Genomic DNA, 23,854 nt, shown 5'->3' on the forward strand with positions numbered 1-23,854 from the left:
ACTCGTAAAGAGGTCTATATAGCATATTTGTCCAGAGTTCCCAGATCAAGGAGAAAATACTGCAAGCAGCCAGAAAGAAACAATTTGAGTATTGTGGAAACATAATCAGAATAATCCAAGATCTGGTAGCTTCTACATTAAGAGATCGAAGGGCTTGGAATATGATATTCCAGAGGTCAATGGAACTAGAATCACCTACCCAGCAAAACTGAGTATCATGCTCCAAGGCAAAATATGGACTTTCAATAAAATAGAGGACTTTCAAGCTTTCTCAGTGAAAAGACTAGAGCTGAGTAGAAAATTTGACTTTCAAACACAAGAATCAAGAGAAGCATGAAAAGGTAATCAAGAAAAAGAACAAGAAAAAGAAATTGCAAGGGACTTACTAAAGTTGAACTGTTTTGTTTACATTCCTACATGGAAAGATGATGTGTATGATGCAGTAGACCTCAGTATTAGAGTAGTTGAAGGGAATATGCATATATTTATGTGTATATATATATATATATATAGGTGAATGTGTATGTATGTATATATGTATGTGTGTATATATATATATATAGAGAGAGAGAGAGAGGGCACAGGGTGAGGTGAAGATGAAGGAAAGCTATCTAAAAGAAATAAAATCAAATTAAGGGATGAGAGAGGAATATATTGAGAGAGGGAGATAGGGAAAGATAGAATGGGGTGGATTATCTCACATAAAGGTGGCAAGAGGAAGCAGTTCTGTGGGAGGAGGGGAGAGGGCAGGTGAGGGGGGAATGAGTGAATCTTGCTCTCACCAGATTTGGCCTGAGGAGGGAATACCATACATACTCAATTGGGTATCTTACCCCACAGGAAAGAAGAGGGAAGAAGATTAAAAAAAGGGGGGGGGGATGATGGAGGGGGAGGGCAGATGGGGGTGGAGGTAATCAAAAACAAACACTTTCGAAAGGGGACAGGGTCAAAGGAGAAAATTCAATAAAGGGGGATGGGTTGGGAAGGAGCAAAATATAGTTAGTCTTTCACAACATGAGTATTGTGGAATGGTTATACATAATGATACACATGTGACCTATGTTGAATTGCTTGACTTCTTAGGGAGGGTGGGAGGGAAGGGAAGAGGGGAGAGAATTTGGAACTCAAAGTTTTAAAAACAGATGTTCAAAAACAAAAAAAAAAAGTTTTGCGTGCAACTAGAAAATAAGATACACAGGCAATGGGGCATAGAAATTTATCTTGCCCTACAAGGAAGGAAGGGAAAAGGGGGAGGGGAATGGGGTGACAGAAGGGAGGGCTGACTGGGGAACAGGGCAACCAGAATATATGCCATCTTGGAGTGGGAGGGGAGGGTAGAAATGGGGAGAAAATTTGTAATTCAAACTCTTGTGAAAATCAATGCTGAAAACTAAATATGTTAAATAAATTTTTTAAAAAAAGAATTTTTAATGACTTGTAAAGAGGTCTATATAGGATATTTGTCAAGACTTGCAGATGACTGCAAGATACTGCAAGATACTGCTAGGAGAAATAGCTAATAGGCACGATGGCAGTCTGGATCCAAAAAGATCTCTAGAGGCCAAGAAGTTGACTGAGTCTAATAAGATAAAATTTAATAAGCAAATGTAAAGTCTTTGACTTGGCTACAAAAATTTAGATGCACAGGTATAAGATCATGGAGAAGTGACTAGGCAGCAGTACATCTGAAAAAAGATCTGAGGGTTTTAGCCTACTGTATCATGAATTGATAGTGATTTTTATTTTGGGGTTCATTCTTGGGATTTCATAGAATCAAACATTTGGAGCTAGAAGGGATTGTAGAGATCATCAAATACAATTCCCTCATTATAAGGATGAGGAAACTGAGGTCCAGAGATGTTAAGTGCTGTGCCTAGGTCTACATAGCTAATAACTATCTGAGGCTGGTTCCATACTTGGTTCTTCCTAACTCCAAATACATCAGTGTGCCCCCCAGTTACCTCAAAGAAAGGAGAAACATACCTAGTTCTCTGTAGTGACAAGGCAGTTCTCTGCAGTGATAGTGTTTCCTATAACACTATATGACCATGGCACCTCATCATTACTATCCCCTCTACTCTGTGTAGGAGACTCCTGATTTGGAAATTCCCGATAACAGTGCAGATCAGCTATTCATCTGTAACTTGTAATTTTAGAAGGCTGTTTGGGGGCACTGAGAGATAAAATGTTTAGCCATGATCACAGCTATTATGTATCAGTGGTAGCACTTGAACCTGGGTCTTTCTAATTCCGAGGTAGGCCCTGTACTCCCTAAGCTTGCTGTTTCTCAAATCTAGCAATCTTAGGCTGCATAAGGAGAGGCATAATGTCCAACACCAGTGAGGTGATAGTCCTACTGTCTGCTGCTCTCTTCAGACATCTTGTGTATTGGGTTCAGTCCCAGGATACTACATTGTAGGAGCTGATAAATTGAAGTAGATAATTTGATGAGTTCGGAAGTGTCATGAGCATCCATAGTGTACAGTGGAAAGAGTTCTGTATTGGGTGTCAAAGAACCTATATTCAATTCCTCGCTCTCCCATTTATTATGTATCAGACTGGACAGATCCCTTAGTCTCTCTGGGACTCAATTTTTCATCTTGTAAATTTAATTGTATGACATCTAAGATCCCTTCCTGATCTAAACCTATGATTATATGTATCATCCTTATTTTGAGACTTGGGGGCAACTAGGATAGTGACAGGTCTCAAGATCATACAGTGAGGTTTAAAAAGTTCAAGAGACATAATTTCTGGGTAATAACTTATTAATGGTGATAACATATTACCAATAAAATGAGTCGGTGACCCTCTTGAATGCCAAAGACTTCTCTTGGTGTTGAGCTCACAGTTTATATGCTCTTGGAAGAGTGGGTGTTCCAGAGGTGGCAGTCTACTCTGATTGGTTAATGATGAAAGAGAATGAAAGAGAATGAATATTACAATGAAGGTGGACCTTTCCTGATGAGGGGCTGGGGTGAGTGGGTGTGTAACTTTGATTATGCCATTTATTTCTAAATTGCCCAGCCTTGGGCAATCTAATCAAAGAATTTATCCCCACCCATACCTGTGTAGAGCACATAGGGCCTCCCCACCTTACATTAAATTCCTTGTAAGGTGGGGTCAGAACTGGATTAAGGAGAAAGTTAATGCTGTGTTATTATCATCCATGTCCTTCAGAGGCTAGACCACTTAGAGGCTTCTGAAAAACTCCTGGTCCTAATTCAATAATTGATTATTAGTATGTGAGAGAAATAATAGTTTCTCAATACCATACAAACATCAGGTGAAGGATCTGGGGATAGTTAGCCTGGAGAAGAGAGTACTTAGGTGGGGACATAATAGCTATTTTGAAATATTTGTGGAGGAGGGATTACTCTTGTTCTTGCTTTGCCCCAAAACTAGGAGTAATAATAGAAGATTTAGAGAGGTTGATATCAGTCATGGTACAGAAGAATTTCCTGACAATTAGAGCTATCTAAAAATCAAATTGGCTGCCTAGAAGTTAGTTGTTTCCCCCTTAGCAGAGGTCTTAAAAGCTCAATGGCCATTTAGTATTCATATTGTAGAGAAATTCTTGTTCATGTATGGGTTAGCCTCTGGGGTCTCTTCTAGCTTTTGGTTGTGGTAAAGTTTTGAGTATAGGTCCACTGATAGACTAATTTTTTGTCATCTAAGAACTACTAGCTGAGTTTAGAGAACCTCATCACTATGTTAGTAAAACACTCATTAATATTTTGGTTATAATAACTCTGTATGACTATTTATGGAATCACAGAGGGGGTGGTAGAGGGAGCAACTACAGTAATGAAATTATATTTGCTTAAAGTAGTGAAATATTTGATTACCAAACTTATTTAGTACTTTGCCTTCAAAGTACTTTAAGAAAGTTTTGAAAAGTCATGTCCTAGGCACAAAAATAATAGTAGTAAGTGGGGGTTTGAGGACAAGAAATGGTAAAATAAAAATTAGAGCTGCTTTGCAGTTATGAGTAACAGCTTATCTAGATGATTGCTTTACAACGGCTAGCCACCTAGGGAATATATTTTTCTTTTAAAAATTAATGTTTATTGATCTTTCATTTTCGCATCATCTTTGTCATCCCTCCTCCCTCATCCAGAGAGCCAGACATTATGACAAAAATTTTTTAAAAAGCTATTCAGCTAAACTAATCAGCACATTAGTCAAATCTGGTAGTATATGTAGTATTCCATAATCATAGTCGCTACTTCTATAAAGAATGACTGGAGGATGGGGTCAAACTTGGTCACTATAATTACATAGCATTGTTTTGGTTTTGTTATTGATCTTTCCTACATTATTGTAGTCCATATATATGCATATTTCCTGGTTTTTCTTGCTTTACTTTGCATCAGTTCCTTTGACTTCATGTGTCTCTTGAATCCTTCATACTCATGATTTCTTATTGCACAGTAATATTCCATCATATTCTTATCTCCTTGGGAATAGGCTTGATCATTATAGCTACACAATGTTGAGTTTTGTTTTGTTTTTTCTCTTTTACATTTACAGTATTGTAGTGGTTTGTATTATTTTCTGGATCTGTTTATTTAATTCTGTTCTACTTCATACAAGTCTTTTCATGCTTCTCTGAATTCTTCATATTCATTGTTTCTTATGGTACAATAATATCACATTATGTTCATATATCACAATTTGTTTATCTATTCTCCAGTTGATTACATTCTGTCTGGGAACAGGACATATTTAAATATAATTGTATACAAAATCAATACTAAGTAATTTGTTGTGGGAGGTTGGCCGGTGTAGGAGGAAATCAGGAAAGGCTTAATAAGATCTTGAGCTGAGCTTTAGAGAAAAGTAGGGATTCAAAGAAAAGGAGGGAGTACTATACATTCCAGTTATTGAGGAAAGTCTGTTTAAAGTGATAATGGAGGTGATGAGGGCACAGTCTCTGGGAACCCCTTGAACCCTTGAATTCTCCTTGAATCTTCCCACTCGGCCTGGCCTTGGCCTGAGGCTATAACCATTAAGCCCAAATGCCTACCTTGCCCAGTCCTCTATTGTCCAGCTGTTTCCCACCCTTAATCCGGTTTCCCATCCTTAATCCTGATCAAAATATCTATACCCTAGCTCTGTTACCCTAACCCTTTATGGTCTGTCATTTCCATATAGCCTTCAGCTATTTCCCCCACCCTGGAGTCTGACCTCATCCTTAAGTCCCTCCCTAGACCCCTCTTCTGGTCACCCCAGACCACCCCTCAATCCCTCCCACAACCTTTGTGTATATAATCTCCATCTTGCCTCGATGAAGGGGGTCAGATCCAATCTAGCTCGGATTGATCTGGCCCGCTTTCCTTACAGGCGTCGCAAGGGGTGGGATGTCTTGGGGGCAGGCCTATGTGGCTAACTCTTAATAAACTTTATCTTTTCCCTTGGCTGAGAAAGCTTGAGTCAAATTCTTTCGGCAGGACCCGGTGTGTCGGTACTTTGGGGTGTCTAGCACCTCTCACCCCAAACCCTCATCAGAGGTATAGCAAGAAGGTCAGTTTGTCAGGACTGTAATATGTGTGAAGGGGGCAGTAATATATGAAGCAATGAGGGTTGGCACCTGTATAGGGCACCTCTGAAGGGCTTACTACATCTGGAGGGGGCAAGGGAGCCTGCTTCTGGGAGAGTTGTTACAAGTAATAGAAGTACCTTGGAGAGACTGCAACACGTGTTGACATTCTGTAACTGGTTCTGGGTGGCTAACCATGTAGTGAATGAAAGACTCCTTGGCTACAGAGGCCAAGTGACAAGAGCCACAGGCATCAGGCTACAAAACTCTTTGCTGGGAAGCCAGGATACTCAGATACTCATTCTCTTGACCTTTAAAACTCACAAGATTGGAGGCTCCAATCCTTTCACCTAAATCAGAAAATGAAGGCAGGTTAAAAAAAAAAAATCCAAGCATGTCCTTTTTGAATGCATTTACAGCCAATCAAAGAGCTTCTCATTATGAACCACAGTTAGCTGACCAGAACCAGTTATAGAATAGCTACACATATAAAACATTTTTACTACATGTTACCATGACTTTCTTGGGAGCAGGCTCCCTAATCTTCATGTGAGGAGACACCATCGGAGACTCTGAGCACATGTAGGTTTGAAATGCCAAACACAGAAGTTTGGTTTAATCCTAAGGTAATAGGAAATGACTGCAATTGATGTATGTTGTAGTTGGATCTCTGCTCTAGGATTATTAGTTTGGCAGTAGTAGAAGTGAAGAAGATAGATTTTTTTGGTGTAGAATTCAGACTGGAGAGAGAAGAGATGAGGCAAGGAGATCAATTAGGAACTATGAGAACAGGTCAGGGCTGGAATCAGGGTGGTGATGGTGTGAGTGGCAAAAAGAGGGTAATTGTAAAAGGTGTAGAATCAACAAGATTTGGCAACTGATTGGCAATGTAGGCTGAGGAAGAGTAAGGAGTTAAGGATGACTCTCAGGTTGTAAACCTGGATGACTGGAAGAAGAATAGAAGCTTTGACAGAAATGGGAAATTCAGAAGAGGCATTGGTTTAAGGAAAAAGCTAATGAGCCCTGTTTTGGAATGTTGAGTTTGAGATCTCTATGGAATGAACATCCAATTAAAAACATCTAAAAAGCAGTTGGAGATAGATGATTGGGGCTCAAGAGATGCTAGAGTTTTGTCTTTGTATTCCCCAGATTCCACCATAGTGTATTGCTTCTTCTGGATATGTATGTATGTATATATTTTTTTTAATGGGGAAAAAAAATCTGCCTTCTCTCCTCACTGCAACCCCTTACCCTATCCCTGACTAAGGAGAAAGAAAAACAAAACTGTTACTACAAACATTTTTAGTTGAGCAAAACAAATGTCCACATTGGCCATGTCCGAAAAATACATGTTTCATCTCATCTGCACTCTGAATTCTTAACCTCTCCAAATGAAGATGGGTAACATTTTTCATCATCAATTCTCTGGAATTGTGGTTGTTGATTACACTAATTGGTTTTTAATTCTTTCACAGTTGTTTATCTTTACCATATTCCTGTCACTGTATAAATTGTTTTCTTGGTTCTATTCACTTCACCTTGCATCAATTCATACAAATTTTCCCAGATTTCTCTAAACCATTTCCTCCATCATTTCTGTTGGCACAATATATTTCATTACACTTATATATCACAATTTGTTCAGTCAATCCCTGATATATGGATAGCCCTTCAGATTCACATTCTTTCCTACCTTAAAAAGAGTATATCTTAGAATTTATTTTACTTAAGACTCTGATTAAGACCCTCCATTAAACTACTTTCCTACTAATTTCCTCTTCTCCCTTCTCTCATTTCCCTGTTGAATAAAATTTACTTTTTTTAACCCCACTTTGTGGGTGGGTATGTGTATTCTTCCCTTCTTTGACCAGTTTAGATGAGGGTGAGGTTCAAGTGTCAGTTGCTTCTCCTCCACTTCCTTTTTTTATATATGTCTACTTTTTCACCCTATGTGAGATAATTTTCCTTAAACTTCCTTTCCCTTCTCCCCCTAATGCATTCCTCTTTCTTTCTCTCTCCATTCATCTTTTAAGGTCGTTAAGACAGGACAGAACTATTCCCAGGTCTGTCTAATTAGACTACCTTCATGACCCCTGATGAAGAGGGCACAGCTCACCATTATCAATAGTCAATTTTTGATAAACATTTATTAAGCACCTATTTTGTGCCAGATACTATGTTCAGTGCTAGGGATAGAAATAAAAAAAGAAAGACAGTTCTTGACCTAAAGAAGCTTAGAGAATTCAAAGAAATCTAAAATCAGTACAGCTGTATCTAAACACTTTATCCTTGTTTAGACCTTTGTCATCTTTTGTTGGTGTTTACCTTTATATGTTTGTTTTACACCTGTGTTTTAACTTCAAGTTTTTGCAAAGCTCTGTTTTTTTTTCTTCAGGAATGTTTGAAAATGCTCCATTTCATTAAAGATCCATTTTCCCCACTTTTGGATTATATTCAGTTTTGCTGTGCAAATTATTCTTAGCTGTAAGTTTATATCCTTTGCTTTCTTGAATGATATTCCGAGTTCTCTTCTGCTTTATAGTAGTGACTGCTAAATTCTGTGTGATCCTGACTGGCTCACCAAGACTTAAATTCTTCTTTCTGTTTACTTCCAATATTTTTTTTCTTTGACCTGGAAGCTTTGGATTTTGATTAGGATCTTCCTGGGAGTTTTTTGGTGCATTTCTTTTAGGAAGTGACTGGTGGATTTCTACTTTGTCATCTGGTTCTAAGAGGCTAGGCAGTTTTCTTTGAAAATTTCTTGAATTATGAAGTCTAGACTCTTGTTTTGGTCATGATGTTTAGGTAGTCCAATGATTTTAAAATTGTATCTCTTTGACCTGTTTTCCAGGTCAATTGTTTTTGCAGCCTTACATTTTCTACTTTTATTTTCATTCTTTTAACTTTGTTTTAATGTTTCTTGTTGCCTCATATTGTTACTTGCTTCTGTCTGTTCCATTCTGATTTTTGGAGTTTGTTGCTTGTGCAAAGTTTTGTATCTCTTGTGACAAACTGTTAATTCCCTTTCCAAATCTTTCTTCCAAAGTACTTTTTTTTCCCCTGATTTTCTCCTTTAGCATTATGATTTAATTGACAAAAACATTTTAAACTCTTGCTTCATCTCTTTCAGTAATTCTAGTTGAATTTGTGTCCAAGCTGTGTTTTCCTTTGAGACTTTGCTTGTAGATATTTTGGAATCATTCTCTTCTGCTTTAGTTTCTTGAGTGTCCCTGTCACCATATGAAACAGTAAGGCAATAATAACAATGTAGATGATAACTGTCAAAATGCCTATGTAGTTCTGTATCACAAAGAATACAAGACTCTCCACATAGAAGGTAGAAGAAGTAAACCATTTATTCAGACACCAGAGAACCATATCCCACAAGCCATTTATCCAGTCAATCACAGCAGTAAAACATTCCACACACAATATCACAATCTGGAGCCTCACCATCCCAAGACCTCTTCGACCCCCTGCTGGGGTCTTCCCCAAAACAAATTCACAGTACAGTTAAGTCAGCCTGTTCAGTTCTAACAATCACGAGGGTGGCCATTAGCAGCCATAACATCTTTTCTCTCAGCATTCCTGTGACGTAACTTCCTTTTCCTGTCAGGAAGCTCCTCCTACCACATGTAACTTAGGCTTCCTGTGATGCAAGCAGGTCACGTGGCCTATCAATGGGTGGGAAAGAGCCTCAAATCCAAATTGCTACTATACCATAATAGTTTTTTTTAATGGGGGTATTCTTTTTTTTTTTTTTTTTTTTTTTGTCATTCTTCCAGCCTACTTTCTGACTTTGGACTTGATTATGCCAGCCTCTGCTGAACTTCTTGAGGGAAGGTCTGGGCTTCTGTGACTCATTTTTAATGTGTGTGTGTGTGTGTGTGTGTGTGTGTGTATTAAGCATTGTTATTCCAGTACAGCTTAGGCTGGAGACCTGCAAATTTTTGATGCTCCTGAAGGGGCCTGATTTAGGATACAGTCTGACTGCTGTCCCTTAGAGCGAGTTCTACAAGTTCCTGAATTGTGTCTGAGTCTAAGCAACAATAGATTGCTGCTGGGCTTAGACACTATCAGCCACCTTGAAAGTTCTGCTTGCTTAGAGTGATAGAGCTGCAGGCTCTGGGACAGATGAAGTAAATACAACAAATCTAGAAAAGAAGGCAAGGAATTTCAAGAGCATTTGAGTTTTTTGGGGAGGGGAGAAAGGCCTGTTGAAAGGTGCTCCTGAATTGATGGGTCACATCCAAGCTGAGGTGGTATTCAAGTTGTGTCTTGAAGAAAGCTAGGAATCCAAGATGTAGAGTTGAGCAAAGAGTACATTCTGCATGTGGGGGATCACCTGTGCAGAGGCATTGAAGCTAGTGTTAGATGTAATAAGAGACTGTTTTACTCCCAATATTAAGAAATGTATTGATGGAAAATGCTATCCACATCCAGAGAAAGAACCATGGAGTCTGAATGAAGATCAAAGCAAACTATTTTGTCTTTTTTTTTGTTTCTTCTTTCTCATGGTTTTCCCGTTTGGTTCTAATTCTTCTTTACAACATGATTAATGTGGAAATATATTTAATATGATTGTACATGTATAGCCTATATCAGATTGCATGAAATCTTGGAGAGGGGGAAGTAGATGGAGGGGAGAAAATTTAGAACCAAAATCTTATAGAAGTGAATGTTGAAAACTAAAAACAAATAATTTTTTTTTTTGAAAAAAGAAATGTACTACCAAGATTAGGCCCCATTGGCATTGCTTTTGTCAAAAGAACCTGCTCATACATTAGATGGGAAGATGAAAAAGTCATTGTGAAGAGGTTAAAGAAAAATGATGATGGTAGGGAACCATGTTTCTAGGGGTGCTTGAGACCCCAAAATACTGACACGCTGGGTTCTGCCGAAAGAATTCGACTCAAGCCTTCTCAGCCAAGGGAAAAGACAAAGTTTATTAAGGGTTTGCCATAATGGGTTGTCTTAAGAAATCCCACCCTTTGTGATGCCTGTTTTCACAAGCAGGCCAGATTCAATCTACTGAGCTAGATTGAATCTGAGCACCTTCATGGAGGCAAGATGAGACTTATACACACAAAGATTGTGAGAGGGATTGAGGGGTGGTCTGGGGTGACTAGGGGAGGCGTTTAGGGAGGGTCTTGAGGAGGAATCTAAGGAGGAGCTTGATAGGATTTAGATGAGGTCAGACTCCAGGAACCAAGAGAATGGGATTAAGGGTAGGAAGTAGCTGAAGGCTAACTGGAGATGAAAGACAACAGAGGGCTAGGGTATAGATATTTTGGTGAGGATTAAGGGTGGGAAGTAGCTGGACAATAAAGGGCAAGGCTAGGTAGAGATTTGGGCCTAAAGATAATGTAAGGTTATAACCTCAGCCTAATGCCAGATCAAGTGGGAAGATTCAAGGAGAATTCAAGGGGGCTCCCAGAGACTGTACCCTCATCATTTGCCCCTCAAACAAATGGGACCCAAATTCTTTTGGGGCCCAAGGGGGTTCCCCCAGTCCAAACCCCATCAATTGGGTGATCTGCCGTGCAATTGGGCTGGCTCTCTCTCTGTCATATATACGTATATGTGTGCGTTTCTCATTCTTCACCCTGAGTCCACCTCTCTGTCAATAGTTGAGTAGCACCAATTGTTTATCATTGGTCCTCTGGAATCATGGTTGAACACTGCATTGATCAGAGGCTTTCAAAGTTGTTTGTTTTTACAATGTTGTTATTATATAAATCATTCTCCTGGTTCTACTTGTGTGACATAAATTTACAAATCAAAGAATTAAAACAGAGGCTTCTCAAGGTGAAAGTAGAAAGGAAAATTTATTACTATCCTGTGGGAAAGGGCAACTCCAGGCACCTCTCAGTGTCAGAGCACACTGGATGCAGAAAATTTGGGTGTTTATATAGGTCCCTAACTGCAATTCCCCCTCCCAACCTCCTTCCTCTCAGCTTGAAGATGTAAGCTTTGAGGGTACAATCTGGATGTGATAAATCTACCTGGTGACAATGGCAAAGAACAAATAGTATGGTTATTTTTGACAAGCAGGTGATGAACCATTCTTACATCTTAAGTGATAAATCTACCCCAGTGACAATGACAATGAATAAATGGTTTGGTTATCTGTGACAAGCAGAAGCCAGTTGTTGGTTACCTCATCTTCACATCTGTGGCAAACTAGCCTTTCCCACCACCCTTGCTTCTGCAACGGATGCTTCCCATCACCCTTACATCTGTGATGGATATCCCCCAGCACCCTTACATTTTGTCTCCCATCATTCATACCTAACTGGTCTTGTACGTCTACATTGTACCTGGCTTTCCGGCTTTTCATCCATTCTTCTTCTGAGCCGAGGGTCCCTTATCCTGGGGTCAATACACAAGAGGTGAGCATCCTGTGTCCTATTCTTATTCTCAGAGGATTTCATGCTTGCTGACATTCACCTCTAAGTCTTCTTTCTTTCAGACCTCTTGCCCTTAGGTAAATACACAGGATGGGAATATCCAGTGTCTTATTCTTATCCTCGTGGACCTTTTGGTCACTAGCTTGGCTTATAGAAAGGAAAACATCTAAGTAGAGAAATGGCTTTACAGAAAGGAAAATATCTAAGTAGAGAAATGGGACTCACTGTCCTACTTATTTCTATTTATTTAATTTGTCCCCTTCTATGAGAGGTCTTCACTCGTTCCGCTCATACTCACTTCACTTTGTATCATTATATGTATATATTTGTTCATACAAGTCTTCCCAGGTTTCTCTGAAACCTTCATCATTTGATCCCTTTGATCATCAAAATTATTCCTTCATCATTTAGGTATGTCGAAAATGGATATTGGAGAGAATATAACTGACTCCATTTTGTGCTATATTTGCTGTTATTATATTTCTTTTTCTGTGTGACACTAAATGTACTGAATGTTTCCTTTGGAACCTCTTTTCCCCCAGTCACTTTACAGTTATGAAAGAAAAGTCATAGGACTTTGAATAATTCCAGGACTCACCCACTTCTCTTTATTCTATCTAATAAGACACATTGTAGAAGCTTAACACATGTTAATTAACTAACTCACTGATAAGGAAGAGACTATTTTCTTTGCTCTGTTGTGAATAGCTATGCTAAAGGTCCTTTAAAAAAAATTTTAAGAGTGAGGGGAGCAGAACCAGGAGAACATTATACATGATTATAGACACAGGACACATGCTATCTGTGATGACTAACTTTGATGGACTTGGCTCCTCTCATCAGTGCAAGGTTCAAAGACAGCTCCAAAAGACTCATGATGGAGAAAGCTATCCACATCCAGAGAAAGAATTATCAAGTCTGAATGCAGATTGAGGCAAATTATTTGCTCTTTTTTTCCCTTTTTGGTTTTGTTTCTTCTTTCTCATGATTAATTCCATTGGTTATAATTCTTTACAACCTGACTATTGTGTAAGTTTAATGTGAAGGTATATGTAGAACATATATCAGATTACATGCCAGCTTGGGGGGTAAAGGGGAGGAAAGGGACGGGGAGAAAATTTGGAACTCAAAAACTTGTGGAACTGATGAGGTTAAACCAAAATGATGAGGGTAAAGAACCATATGTTTTTGGGGTGCTCGAGACCCCAAAATACTGACATGCCAGGTCCTGCAAAATGAATTCGACTCAAACCTTCTCAGCCAAGGAAAAAGACAAAGTTTATTAAAGATTCGCCATATTGGGTTGATTCTTAGGGAGCCTAAGCATTTGTAATTTGGGCCAGATTAATCTGAGCAGAGGTAGATTGAATCTGAGTGGAGGCAAGATGGATCTTATACACAGGAAGACTGTGGGAAGGATTGAGGGGTGGTCAAGTAGTCTGAGGTGACTAGAGGAGGGGTTTAGGGAGTGTCTTGAGGAGGAGTCTAAGGAGGATCTTGATGGGACTGGGATGACTAGAGGTCAAGACTCCAGGAGTGAGATTAAGGGTGGGAAATAGGTGAAGGCCACCTGGAGATAACAGACAATACAGGGCTAGGCTAGTTTAAGGGTAACAGAGACTTGGTCCTAGCGATAAGGAAATGCTTGAAAGCCAGATCTAGTGGGAAGATTCAAGGAGGGTTTAAGGGGGTTCCTAGAGACTGTACCCCATCAGGTTCAAGGGGATTCCCGGAGACTGTACCCTCATTGGAACTGAGTGCTGTAAACAAACAAAAAAAAAAACCTAAAAAACAATTTTTTTTACATGACCCTGGGTATATAGGTATATAAAACAGGTATACAAATCAAACTTTACTTATAATAAATCTTAAAGAAATTTATTTTAAAAGAATTCTTTGGTATACATATAATTTTACATTTATTAAAGACAAAAGCAAATTTGCATACTAAAAAAAACAGTTTAAGCATCCTTTTTCTTTTACTAAAAATATACCTTTTCCTGTTTACACAATTCTAATCTTACTCAAAACTACCTGATCTTTCCCAAGACAATATATAATTGTGTGTGTGTGTGTGTGTGTGTGTGTGTGTGTGTGTAATATCACTGGAACTGTTAAACACATATGTCCATCAACTTTTGTCACACCCATGAATGAATAAACTACAGTGTACCTGTCTGTAATCTGTGCTGGCTTATTTGTGTAGTGACTAGCAAGGACCCTGAAAATTCTTGCCATAGGCAGCTAGTTAGTATTGGACAGAGCATTGCTAATGAAGACAGGAAGACCTGAATTTAGATCGAGCTTCAGATAACTTATTAGTTGTGTGGTCCTGGACAAGTCACCTAACCCCTATGTGCCTCCATTTCCTCATTTGTAAGAAAATAGTGGCACCTATTGCAGGTACGGGGTTGTTGTGAGGATCAAATGAGTTAAGATATGCCAAGCTTTTTGAAAACATAAAAGTGCTATATAAATGTTAGCTATAATTATTGCTACTATTACTTCTTAATACACAAAGTAGCATTAATTCATATACCCTAATTTGTTCAGCCATTCCTCAATTGATGGGTAACCCTTTAGTTTCTGGTTCTTTGCTCAACAAAAAGAGCTTCTATTTTGCACATTTTTTTTTTAGGAAACTTTTTTTTTTTATTTTTAGTCTGCAACACATGGTTCTACATAATTTTGAGTTCCACATTTTCTTCCCTCCCTCCCCCCCCCTCCCCAAGATGGCATGGAGTCCCATATAACTTCCATGTATAACTTGGCATTGAATTAATTTACACACTAGTCAAGTTATGGAGAAGAATTATGACCAATGGAATGAATCATGAGAAGGAAGAAACAGAACCAAAGGAAAAAAAAACACAACCCAACAACAAATACAAAAGAGAGGAAAAAAAAGGGGGGAGAAAAAAGGCCAGCATGAAGTATGCCTCAATCTGCATTCATACTTCATAGTTCTTTCTCTGGATGTAGATAGTTCTCTCCATCCTGAATCCTTTGGAGCTGTCCCTGCATACTGTGTTACTGAGAAGAGCAAAGTCTGTCAGGGTTAGTCATCACAGAATCCATATATCTGTGGTTGTGTATAATGTTCTCCTGGCTCTGCTCCGCTCACTCAGCATTATGTCGTGTAGGTTCTTCCAGGTTGTTATGAAGTCCGTATCATCCCCATTTCTTATAGCACAATAGTATTCCAGTAGCTTCATATACCACAGCTTGTTCAGCCATTCCCCAATTGATGGGCATCCCTTTGATTTCCAATTCTTAGCTACTACAAAAAGAGCCACTATAAATATTTTTGTACATATGGGTCCTTTTTCCACTTGTGTGATCTCTTTGGGATACAACCCTAGAAGTGGTATTGCTGGGTCAAAGGGTAAGAACATTTTTATAGCCCTTTGGGCATAGTTCCAAATTGCTCTCCAAACATTTTTATACATTCTTTTCCTTTTCAAAAAAAATTTCCAGATTGTAGTAGTAGTAGTAGTAGTAGTAGTAGCAGTAGTAGTAGTAGTAATAGTAGTAGTAGCATTTGTAGTCCTAATAGTACTAGTACTTGTTGTAGTCTATTGATAGTCTAAGGATATGCATACATGGTTTTCCTAGAAAGGCATCCAAGTTGTGAATAGCCATATGAAAAACAAATGCTCCAAAGTAGTAATAGAGAAATGCAAATTAAAGCAGCTGTAATGTTCCACATCCTACCCATCAGATTGGCAAAATTGGCCAAAAAAAAAAAGGGAAGAAATTGCAAATGTTTAAGGTTTTGTGGAAAAACAGGCACACAGATCCACTCTTGATGAAATGGTGGATTGGTTCAGACATCCTGGAAAGCAGTAGTAATAGTTTAAGTGGTAGGAGGAAGAGAAGTACCCAAGTTTGTTTTTCTTTGAGGTTTTGCATGTAGATATGATGGGGTGCTTGTGCTTGGGCCCTGATTCTAACATCACATTTCCCCATAGACTCTGCTTGAGTGCCTGTGCCTAGACCCCAGTTCTAAAATCACATCTCTCCCTAGTTTCAAAGCATTGGCCCTAGCAGTCTCTCTCCAGTCCAAGGGCAGCATGCCTTAGCAGAACACTTATCCCTCCTCCTGATATTGTGGCTAGCTGAACCTATAGAACTTATTAGTTTGGACTCCTTGTGTATTGCTAATTGACTGTGCACTGGGACATAACAGTATTTACTACTTAATGACCTTCCTGATATGTATCCTATATTCAAATGTATACTCCCTTACATTCATCTTGTCCAACAAGATATTTGATGGAAGCAACCTGGATATCTCCAGCGAGCCCTGACCTTTGGTTGACTTAGTGATGTTTCACATTCAAAAGCACACCCCCAGGTAGCCCCCCACCCTTGGGCTATTTCCCAGTGAACTCTGGGTAAGATACCTGTGCAGTAGATATAAAAAGTACGTTTCTTTAAGAACTGACCACCCCTTAACCACTTCCTAATCCCACCCTAAAATACCTAATTGACAGGTTTCACCCCCAAATCTTGTACTTAAACTTTACCTGTAGCCCTGTAAGGTTGCAGGTTCCCTAAGAACTCTTGCCCGCTATAAAGCATAATAAATCTTTGCCACCTTGACTTGAAGAATGTTTGAGATTGTGAATTCATTCCAGACAGCCCTGACCCTCTCCAGTACTCAGGTCTTTGAGGGGCACTCCCTCTCAATGACCCCATCTGGGAACTCCAGTCTTGGGGTTCCTGGACCTTGTCTCCCTCAACCCTCAACAGATACTTTGGAGTTACTCTATCCTGTTTGTATCTTGAATGTCCCTGTCACATTAGCTTTTTATGGTAGGATTCTTTTGTTTGTTTTTCTTCTAGCCTCTTTTCTGACCTTGGAGTTGGTTTAGGGCCCCTCTCAGCTGTACTTCTGGACGGAAGGCTTGGGAACTGTGGATGAGCTGGCTACTGAGGTTGTTTGCAACTCAAATTCTGTGATTCTGAGTTATCATAGCTATAAAGCTATTGGTTTGTCCCTTTTTCGGTCTTGGTATGTTCCAGGGTTTATGAGCCCAGGATACAGAAAAAAGAGGATGATTCTTTTTCTGCTTTTTTCTGTGTGTGTGCAACAACACAATAAAGAGTTTGGAGTCCGAGCCCTAAATCAGAAAAGGCATTTATTATTCTTTCTCATGAGAAAGGACGCCACACAAGCGGTAGAGGTTGGGGATGCTTTAATTATATTTTATATTTATTTGGTCTGAATAAATGGGTACATCCCCTGACCAGAGTACAGGAGCGTACAAAAGACTCAGATGGATGCCAGTCCTTTTATCAACCCCCCACTTTGAATCTCCTGCCAGGTTCTCCATTGGCCAGATAAAACCCCCTGTCTATGTCGTGCCCTCCTCAAATAGCTCATTTAAACATGCATACAAGCCTCTAACCTTTCACCCAAGAGCTCTGTTTAGGACCAGTTCTAACCAGTCACCTGACTTACATTCTGCTAAAGCTGAGGGGGCGGGGTGGGGAGGGGGAGGAAGAGGGATACTTTCTGCGGAAACAAAACTGCTCCCCCCGTTTCTTATATGTGCTAGCTATGGGGTAGGGACCTTCCAGTACTGGACCAAATTTAGTCATGGATTCCATTTGACCACTGGCAGATTTTCCAAACTCAGTTGTGCCCACTGAGTGACTTGTTCTTAGTTGTTAAAAACCTATTTGTGTCCATATAGTTGAAAAAAAATCTGGTTTTAAAAGTCATTTGTAGAGATATCTTCTTTAACATAACCAAGATAATTACATTTCAAAACTTCTCTATGGAAAAGCAATTATGTAATAGTGATTAAAAGTAAGTTAACCTAGTACCCTGGTGGAGGGAAAACCAAAAATTCCATTATTAGTGAGCAATTTGGTTTTAAAAAGGTTATTATAGCAAGGTACTGGCATTTTAGTTAGGAAAAAAAAATATTTAAAAAAATTTAGATCATCATTACTCCATTCACCTGTGCTCTGAAGTGGATTTTCTATAGACATACCTGATACTTTCCCGTCTCTTTGTCTTAGTTCACAACCCGTCCTCCCTGTGGAGTAATCATTTGCTCCACGACCCAATCTTTGCCAGAGTCCTGATTATCATTTAAAGCTCTTTCAAATGCTGCTTCCTTCATCAAACTTTTTTTTGTGATTCTTCTGCTTCCCAATTTCTATTATACCATTTGTAGCAGATATGCAGGTTAGCTCTTCCTGTATTATTCATTGGGGATACTCTGGGACATGCTAAGAAGGTATCTGTAGATATGAGGGAACATGTGGTCCACGGTAAGACATGGAAGCACTGGGCTTACAGTATCAGGAGAGGCCTGTATATTCTTGTGGTCTCCATGGGGAACCACTTCTACCATGTGGTAGTGCTAGACAGATGAGAAAATGGTCAACATAACCACAAGAGGAAGAAACAAACATTTAGACTTTGCCCTTGCTAGTACTAGGAAGAAGCCAAGCAGGGAAAGATGTACCAAAGAGCAAAAAGGCAGATCCACAAATATCAGGGAGGAGTAGAAACACATGGACCTTGCTTTTAGGGTACTAGAGTTCACGTTGACAGGGAACTAAGTACACTCATGTAACAACAATGTTGCTAGCAGCTACTGTGGCTGTGTAAGACCAACAACAACAGCACACAGGAAGGGCTGCCAACACAGGTTCTTTGATCTGCTTTTCTAAGGAAAGCAACTTTAAGGGGTTAACAATCTTAGTTTAATTAAACATGTATATATCATTCACTTAGTTGAGATCAGCCCCCTGAACTTCAGGGCAAATACAAACAAATTACAAATCACATACATTATATAAACGGATCAGTAATACAAACCAGTCTATCCATAGCAATGCATAGTTACCAGAGAAGCACCACTATCTGGGTTACAAAGCCAGGGGAGGGGGCTATTTCAATGGCTTGCCCAGAGTTTCATCACTCTTTCAATGAGTGTACCCCACAAAGCGAAACACTAACCTTCCAGTACATATATGGTGTTCAGGGCCCTGGGGGCTTGGAGGCTCACCATTTAGGGTGTGGGAAATCACCACATCATATACAAATCAATGAAGCTAAGAAAAACTCCAACACAAAAGATCCCACTTTACCTGCCCCATTCAAAACAAGACCAGATTCATTAAAGCTACTTGATAGTCTCAGCATTCCAAAAGAGAAGAATAGTAAAAAATCCCACCCTGATTACCATTACAACTCAGGAGCAATTCAGCCCTATTTCAATCAGAGGGAAATTGGAATACATCAGAGAAGAGGATCCCTTTTGGAAAAGGGAGGAGAGACTTCCTAACAGTCAGGGAACTTGGTTGGGGGCCCACTTTGTGTTCTTGTTGGGTTAAATTAAAATTTATACCATGTGTGATGTCTTATTAGCCTGAATGCTTAAAGGGAACAAGAAGGGGCAGCTAAGCGGCACAATGGATAGAGCACTGGCCCTGGAGTCATGAGGACTTGAGTTCAAATATGACCTCAGACCCTTACTAGTTGTATGACCCTGGGAAAGTCACTTAATCCAAAATGCCTCAAAAAATAAAGGAGACCAACGTCCCTTTGAGAAGAGTGAGAGATGTAATGATATTCCTAGGGAAGCTTTGGGTGGGGATGTGAGCTAATTTGTGTGTGTGTGTTTCTGTGTACATGCAAGTCAGATAGTGACATTCTTAGACATAAACTAGAGATGTTACACAAGAGATGTCTCCTAAGTTGCACGCAGATCTCTCCTCAGGAATTAGGGCTCCAATAACACATGGGTTATGCAGTTACCATATTCTATCTCATACCATATTTATTTGTGAATATCCTTTCTTAGAGTAAATACTTGTAATAGCTGGCACTTATAAATGCCATAGTGCCTCCTACTTCCTGGCACTGCACTAAGAGCTTTACAAATATTATCTCATTTTATCCTAACAACCACCATGCAAGGTAGGTGCTGTTACTATCCTCACTGCATAGTTGGGGAATCTGAGGCTGAGGTTAAGTGACTTGCCAAAGGCCACACTGCTACTAAGTGTCTGGAGGCTGGATTTGACTCTGACTCCAGGTCCAGTGCTCTATTCATACCACCTAGCTGCCTGAAAGACAGGAAATCTATCTCGAATAAGTTCTTTGAAGACAAGGGCCTGTTATCTTGGATCTTTTATTAGAAGATAATAAAAATGATAAATGCATGATAACGTATAGATTTACCAGACATAAGTGTTAATAATTAGTTTAAGAAGCAGGAAGGATTAAAGATGTAGTACTATTTTAGAGTAACTGAGGAAAAATAAATTGTTACTTTTGGTTACTGACAACTGGATCATATGGACAACTTTCAAAGCAGATTGTTTAAAATAAGCTGATTTCATTTATTTTAAAGTATAGGAGTTTTAATTAGTCTGTTAAGAACTCACAGATCATTATAATCTATTTTCATAAAGTCTTGAAAATAACAAAAAGTTAGATGAATTATAATTATAGTGCATACTCTAAATATAGATTGTGGAATTCTTATATTTTTGATAATGGAGCAGATGTGATGCTAATTATTTGTAGCTAGTTTCTTTTTCAATATTCTTCCTTAGTAAAGACTTCAGATTATTTATTCTTTATTCACTAGCATGAAACTAGAGATTGGCTTTCCATTTCTTTTCAGGAGTCATTGTGCTTGCTGTGAAAAGACAAAGGAAATAGAAATTTATTAAACTAACTTAAAGATATGGTATTTACAAAATAATGTCCTATGCCTCATCCTCATATGAAAACGCATCATTTTGTAGATATAGATGATACTGAGACTTCTCTAGAAAGTGTTTTAAGACTTTGCAATTCATGAAGAATCACAAAGTAATCTTTCATAGATTACTGAGACTTCCATAAAGATCACAGAATTGTTTTAATAGATTAATTTCATTTTTAGCAAATACACACCAGAGTAACCATTTCATTATTTCCTGGGTAACTAAGGCTTGTTCCCAATCATTTTCAAAAAACATACCCTCTGTGGCCTAGGATAGATTAGTAACTGAAGCTATCCTTCTGTGACTGGCCTGGTCTTTTAAGGTAACAGGATTAATAATAACAAATTAACATTATGTAGTGCTTACTTTGTGCCAGTTACTGTGTTAGGCACTCTACAAATATCTCCTTTGATCCTCATAATAATTCTGACAGGTGGGTGCTAATATTATTTCTATTTTACAGTTGAGGAAACTGAGGCAGAGTGACTTGCCAGAGGTCACACAGCCACTAAGTGTCTGAGCCTGGATTTGAACTCAAGTGTTCCTGACTCCAGGCCCAGTTCTCTATCCACTGCACTCCCTAGCTGCCTCAAAAAATCATTAAGAATGGCTTTGATTCTTTATAAGATTTTGTTTTCCCCAAACAAACACACACATACTCTCAGTCTCCCTCTGTATCTCTCCTCTCCCAGCTCAGGATTTTTGGGTCTGTACAATTGGCCAGTTCTACGACCCACACCTCTTGTCGTATGATGGTTAGAAGCTAAATTTTGGAAAGAATTGGATTGGGTGAACTGACTTTTTTTTCTCTACATGAGCAAGTGATAAAGAACTGTGAAAATACTGACAGAATTTTAAAAAATAGAGTAGAATTACATTTTTAGAGAATACTTACATAGTTTTCCATCTTTTTCTAATTTGTTCAAATGAAGGGAGAGGTTAACACTAGCTGCTTTATATAACTGCTCAGGAGTATTCTAACATGAAACAAAAATGGTAGAAAAACATTACTTTTGAAAACGCATTAGGTATATATTATAGAACCTCTTAGGAACAAAGTAATATAGAGAAAAGCTTTATCTGGAGATGCTACTACAGTGATCATGAAAGTACTTCATACTCTTTACTACAGTGACATGAAAGTATTTCACATTGTTAAGGTTTCTGTTTTAGGCTGACATATTCAACCCCTAAAGTATTGTTTTTGAGTAGTCTTGGTCGTATTATAGAAGGATATGCAATGTTCTAATGTATACATGAAAATATCTTTGCATACTTTTATACTTAATAAGCATCTGAGACTCAAATTTTATACTTACATTTTATCTGCGATTGGTGAGTATTAACAAAGAATGAGTTAGGATGTATTTGCTTAGCATCTATCACAATTCCTGGTACACAGATGAATAAATGAAAATATTAATGTTTTTCCTACTACCGCCCACCCCACCCCAGCACCCCTTAAGTAGGAAAGCTACAGGAAAAAGAAGTGACTTGAGAATGAAATCAGAGAAAGGGGTGGTAGGATAAAAGGGAGAAGGCATGGGGTCACAGAAACACATTGGAGGAATAGAAGAGAACATGGTGGTACTTTACAGAAATGGCAAGATAATAAATTAATAAGAGAAAAATTAATTTTTGCACCTAGGTGAACTGGAAAGGAACTGAGAAGGCTAAAAGTAGGATTTGTTTTGTTTGCAGCAATACTTCAATGGACCAGTGATTTCATTCATCTTCTTAAGTATAAGCACTTCCTCTAGGCATGCTGATTGCAACCCCTTCCCCCCTTTCCCCAAATCACTCTTTCTTATTCTGTACAATTCTTGTTGAAGAGTTCTCCATTTTCTCCAGACTGTCTACTCAATGTGCTAGGATTTTCCTTTAGGTTTTCCTAACATTACATGAGTACTAGAACAAGGGTGTACAGGGGTGTCTTGGGAGGACAAGCACCTTTGTTGGGAGGGTTTGCTAAGCCTTTTCCAGGGTTGCTCATTCACTTTTAGTGTCCACCTATCATCTAACTCTCACCTGTGAGAGTTAGCTGTAGCTGTAGCATGTACAACAGCCACATCCTAGTAAAACCACCGTGGCAGATGGGCTAAACCAGGCTGAGAGTTGTTGAGTTAGGGGAATATCTACCCCAAGAAATATGAAGACTTCCCCCAGGGGAATGGGTAGATAAGAACATTTTGTTTCAATAGTTGTGGATCCCTTAAAGCTTGGTCAGAAAGGAAGACACCAAGCACCAAGGTCATCCACTGCATCCCCGGGCCACTCCAGTCATCTTGACTTTTGTCTTGCCACTGGACTTCAATGACTCGAAAAGAGAGTGAGGCTGATGACTTTGGGCAGCTCTGCCTCACTTAAATCTAATTTACTCCCAAGACATCACCCTGTGATGTCACCGGTCCTTTTTGAAGGACAAACAACCAGAACAGCATTCAAGCTGTCCACTGTTTAACTTCTGATTTTTATACATGACTGGCCCCCTCCTTTTCTGATTATGTATCTTTTATGAAACTTTTTACATCCAGTTGTCTCTCCATTGCCTTTTGGGTGACCTTCAGAGGTGATTCTCACCTCTGACATACTATCACTGGAAGAATACTGTTTAAAAGATGGGCTTTTGTTTCATGTAGAAATTTGGGGCCATTAGAAATTCTGCATAGTTTTCTCAGTGCAATTTAGCTTGTTTATAGAATTTTTGGCCCAAATCATTGTCCATCTGCAATGTCTGTCCAAGACATATGTACTGAAGGATCATCTCTATGGTCCACTTGTTAAAAATACACTTGGCACAGAGATCTAGGTATCAAGGGCAATTTATTATTATTGAGGAATCCAAGGGAGTTGGGCTTAGGTTCCTGATCAGGAGTGGGCTTCACTCTTCTTTGGGAAGAGGAAATGGGGAATACAGGAGCAAGACCAGCTTTATTGTTAGACTGACACAGACTGATGTAGCATCAGCTCAGAGAACAGATTGGTCTGCTCCCTTGCGGGTTACAATCTTCCCTATATGCCCCTCACATGCAACTCCTTGGTATGTCCGTTCCCCTGCCACATACATCTCATGTTCAAAAATGGTGGAAAACTCCTCCCTGTGAGTGTGTAAGGTAATATTCAATTAGCCAATTAAACATGAGTGATAGCAATTTGACCC

General features: G+C 39.0%; 1 protein-coding gene across 1 annotated transcript in view; it reads right to left on the reverse strand.

Moving 5' to 3' along the window:
- Positions 1–20,092: 20,092 nt before the first annotated feature.
- The window catches only part of LACTB2 (lactamase beta 2), a 46,205-nt gene continuing 42,443 nt past the window's right edge, over positions 20,093–23,854 (reverse strand). The window contains exons 6-7 of the mRNA XM_036753623.1: positions 21,590–21,671; positions 20,093–20,624 (exon numbers count right to left, since the gene is read on the reverse strand). Of these exons, the coding sequence (XP_036609518.1) occupies positions 20,581–20,624; positions 21,590–21,671 (126 nt within the window). The 3' untranslated portion in view covers positions 20,093–20,580. The remainder of the gene's footprint in view (positions 20,625–21,589; positions 21,672–23,854) is intronic.

This window comes from Trichosurus vulpecula, chromosome 1 (assembly GCF_011100635.1).
Source record: "Trichosurus vulpecula isolate mTriVul1 chromosome 1, mTriVul1.pri, whole genome shotgun sequence".
Lineage (NCBI taxonomy): Eukaryota > Metazoa > Chordata > Mammalia > Diprotodontia > Phalangeridae > Trichosurus > Trichosurus vulpecula.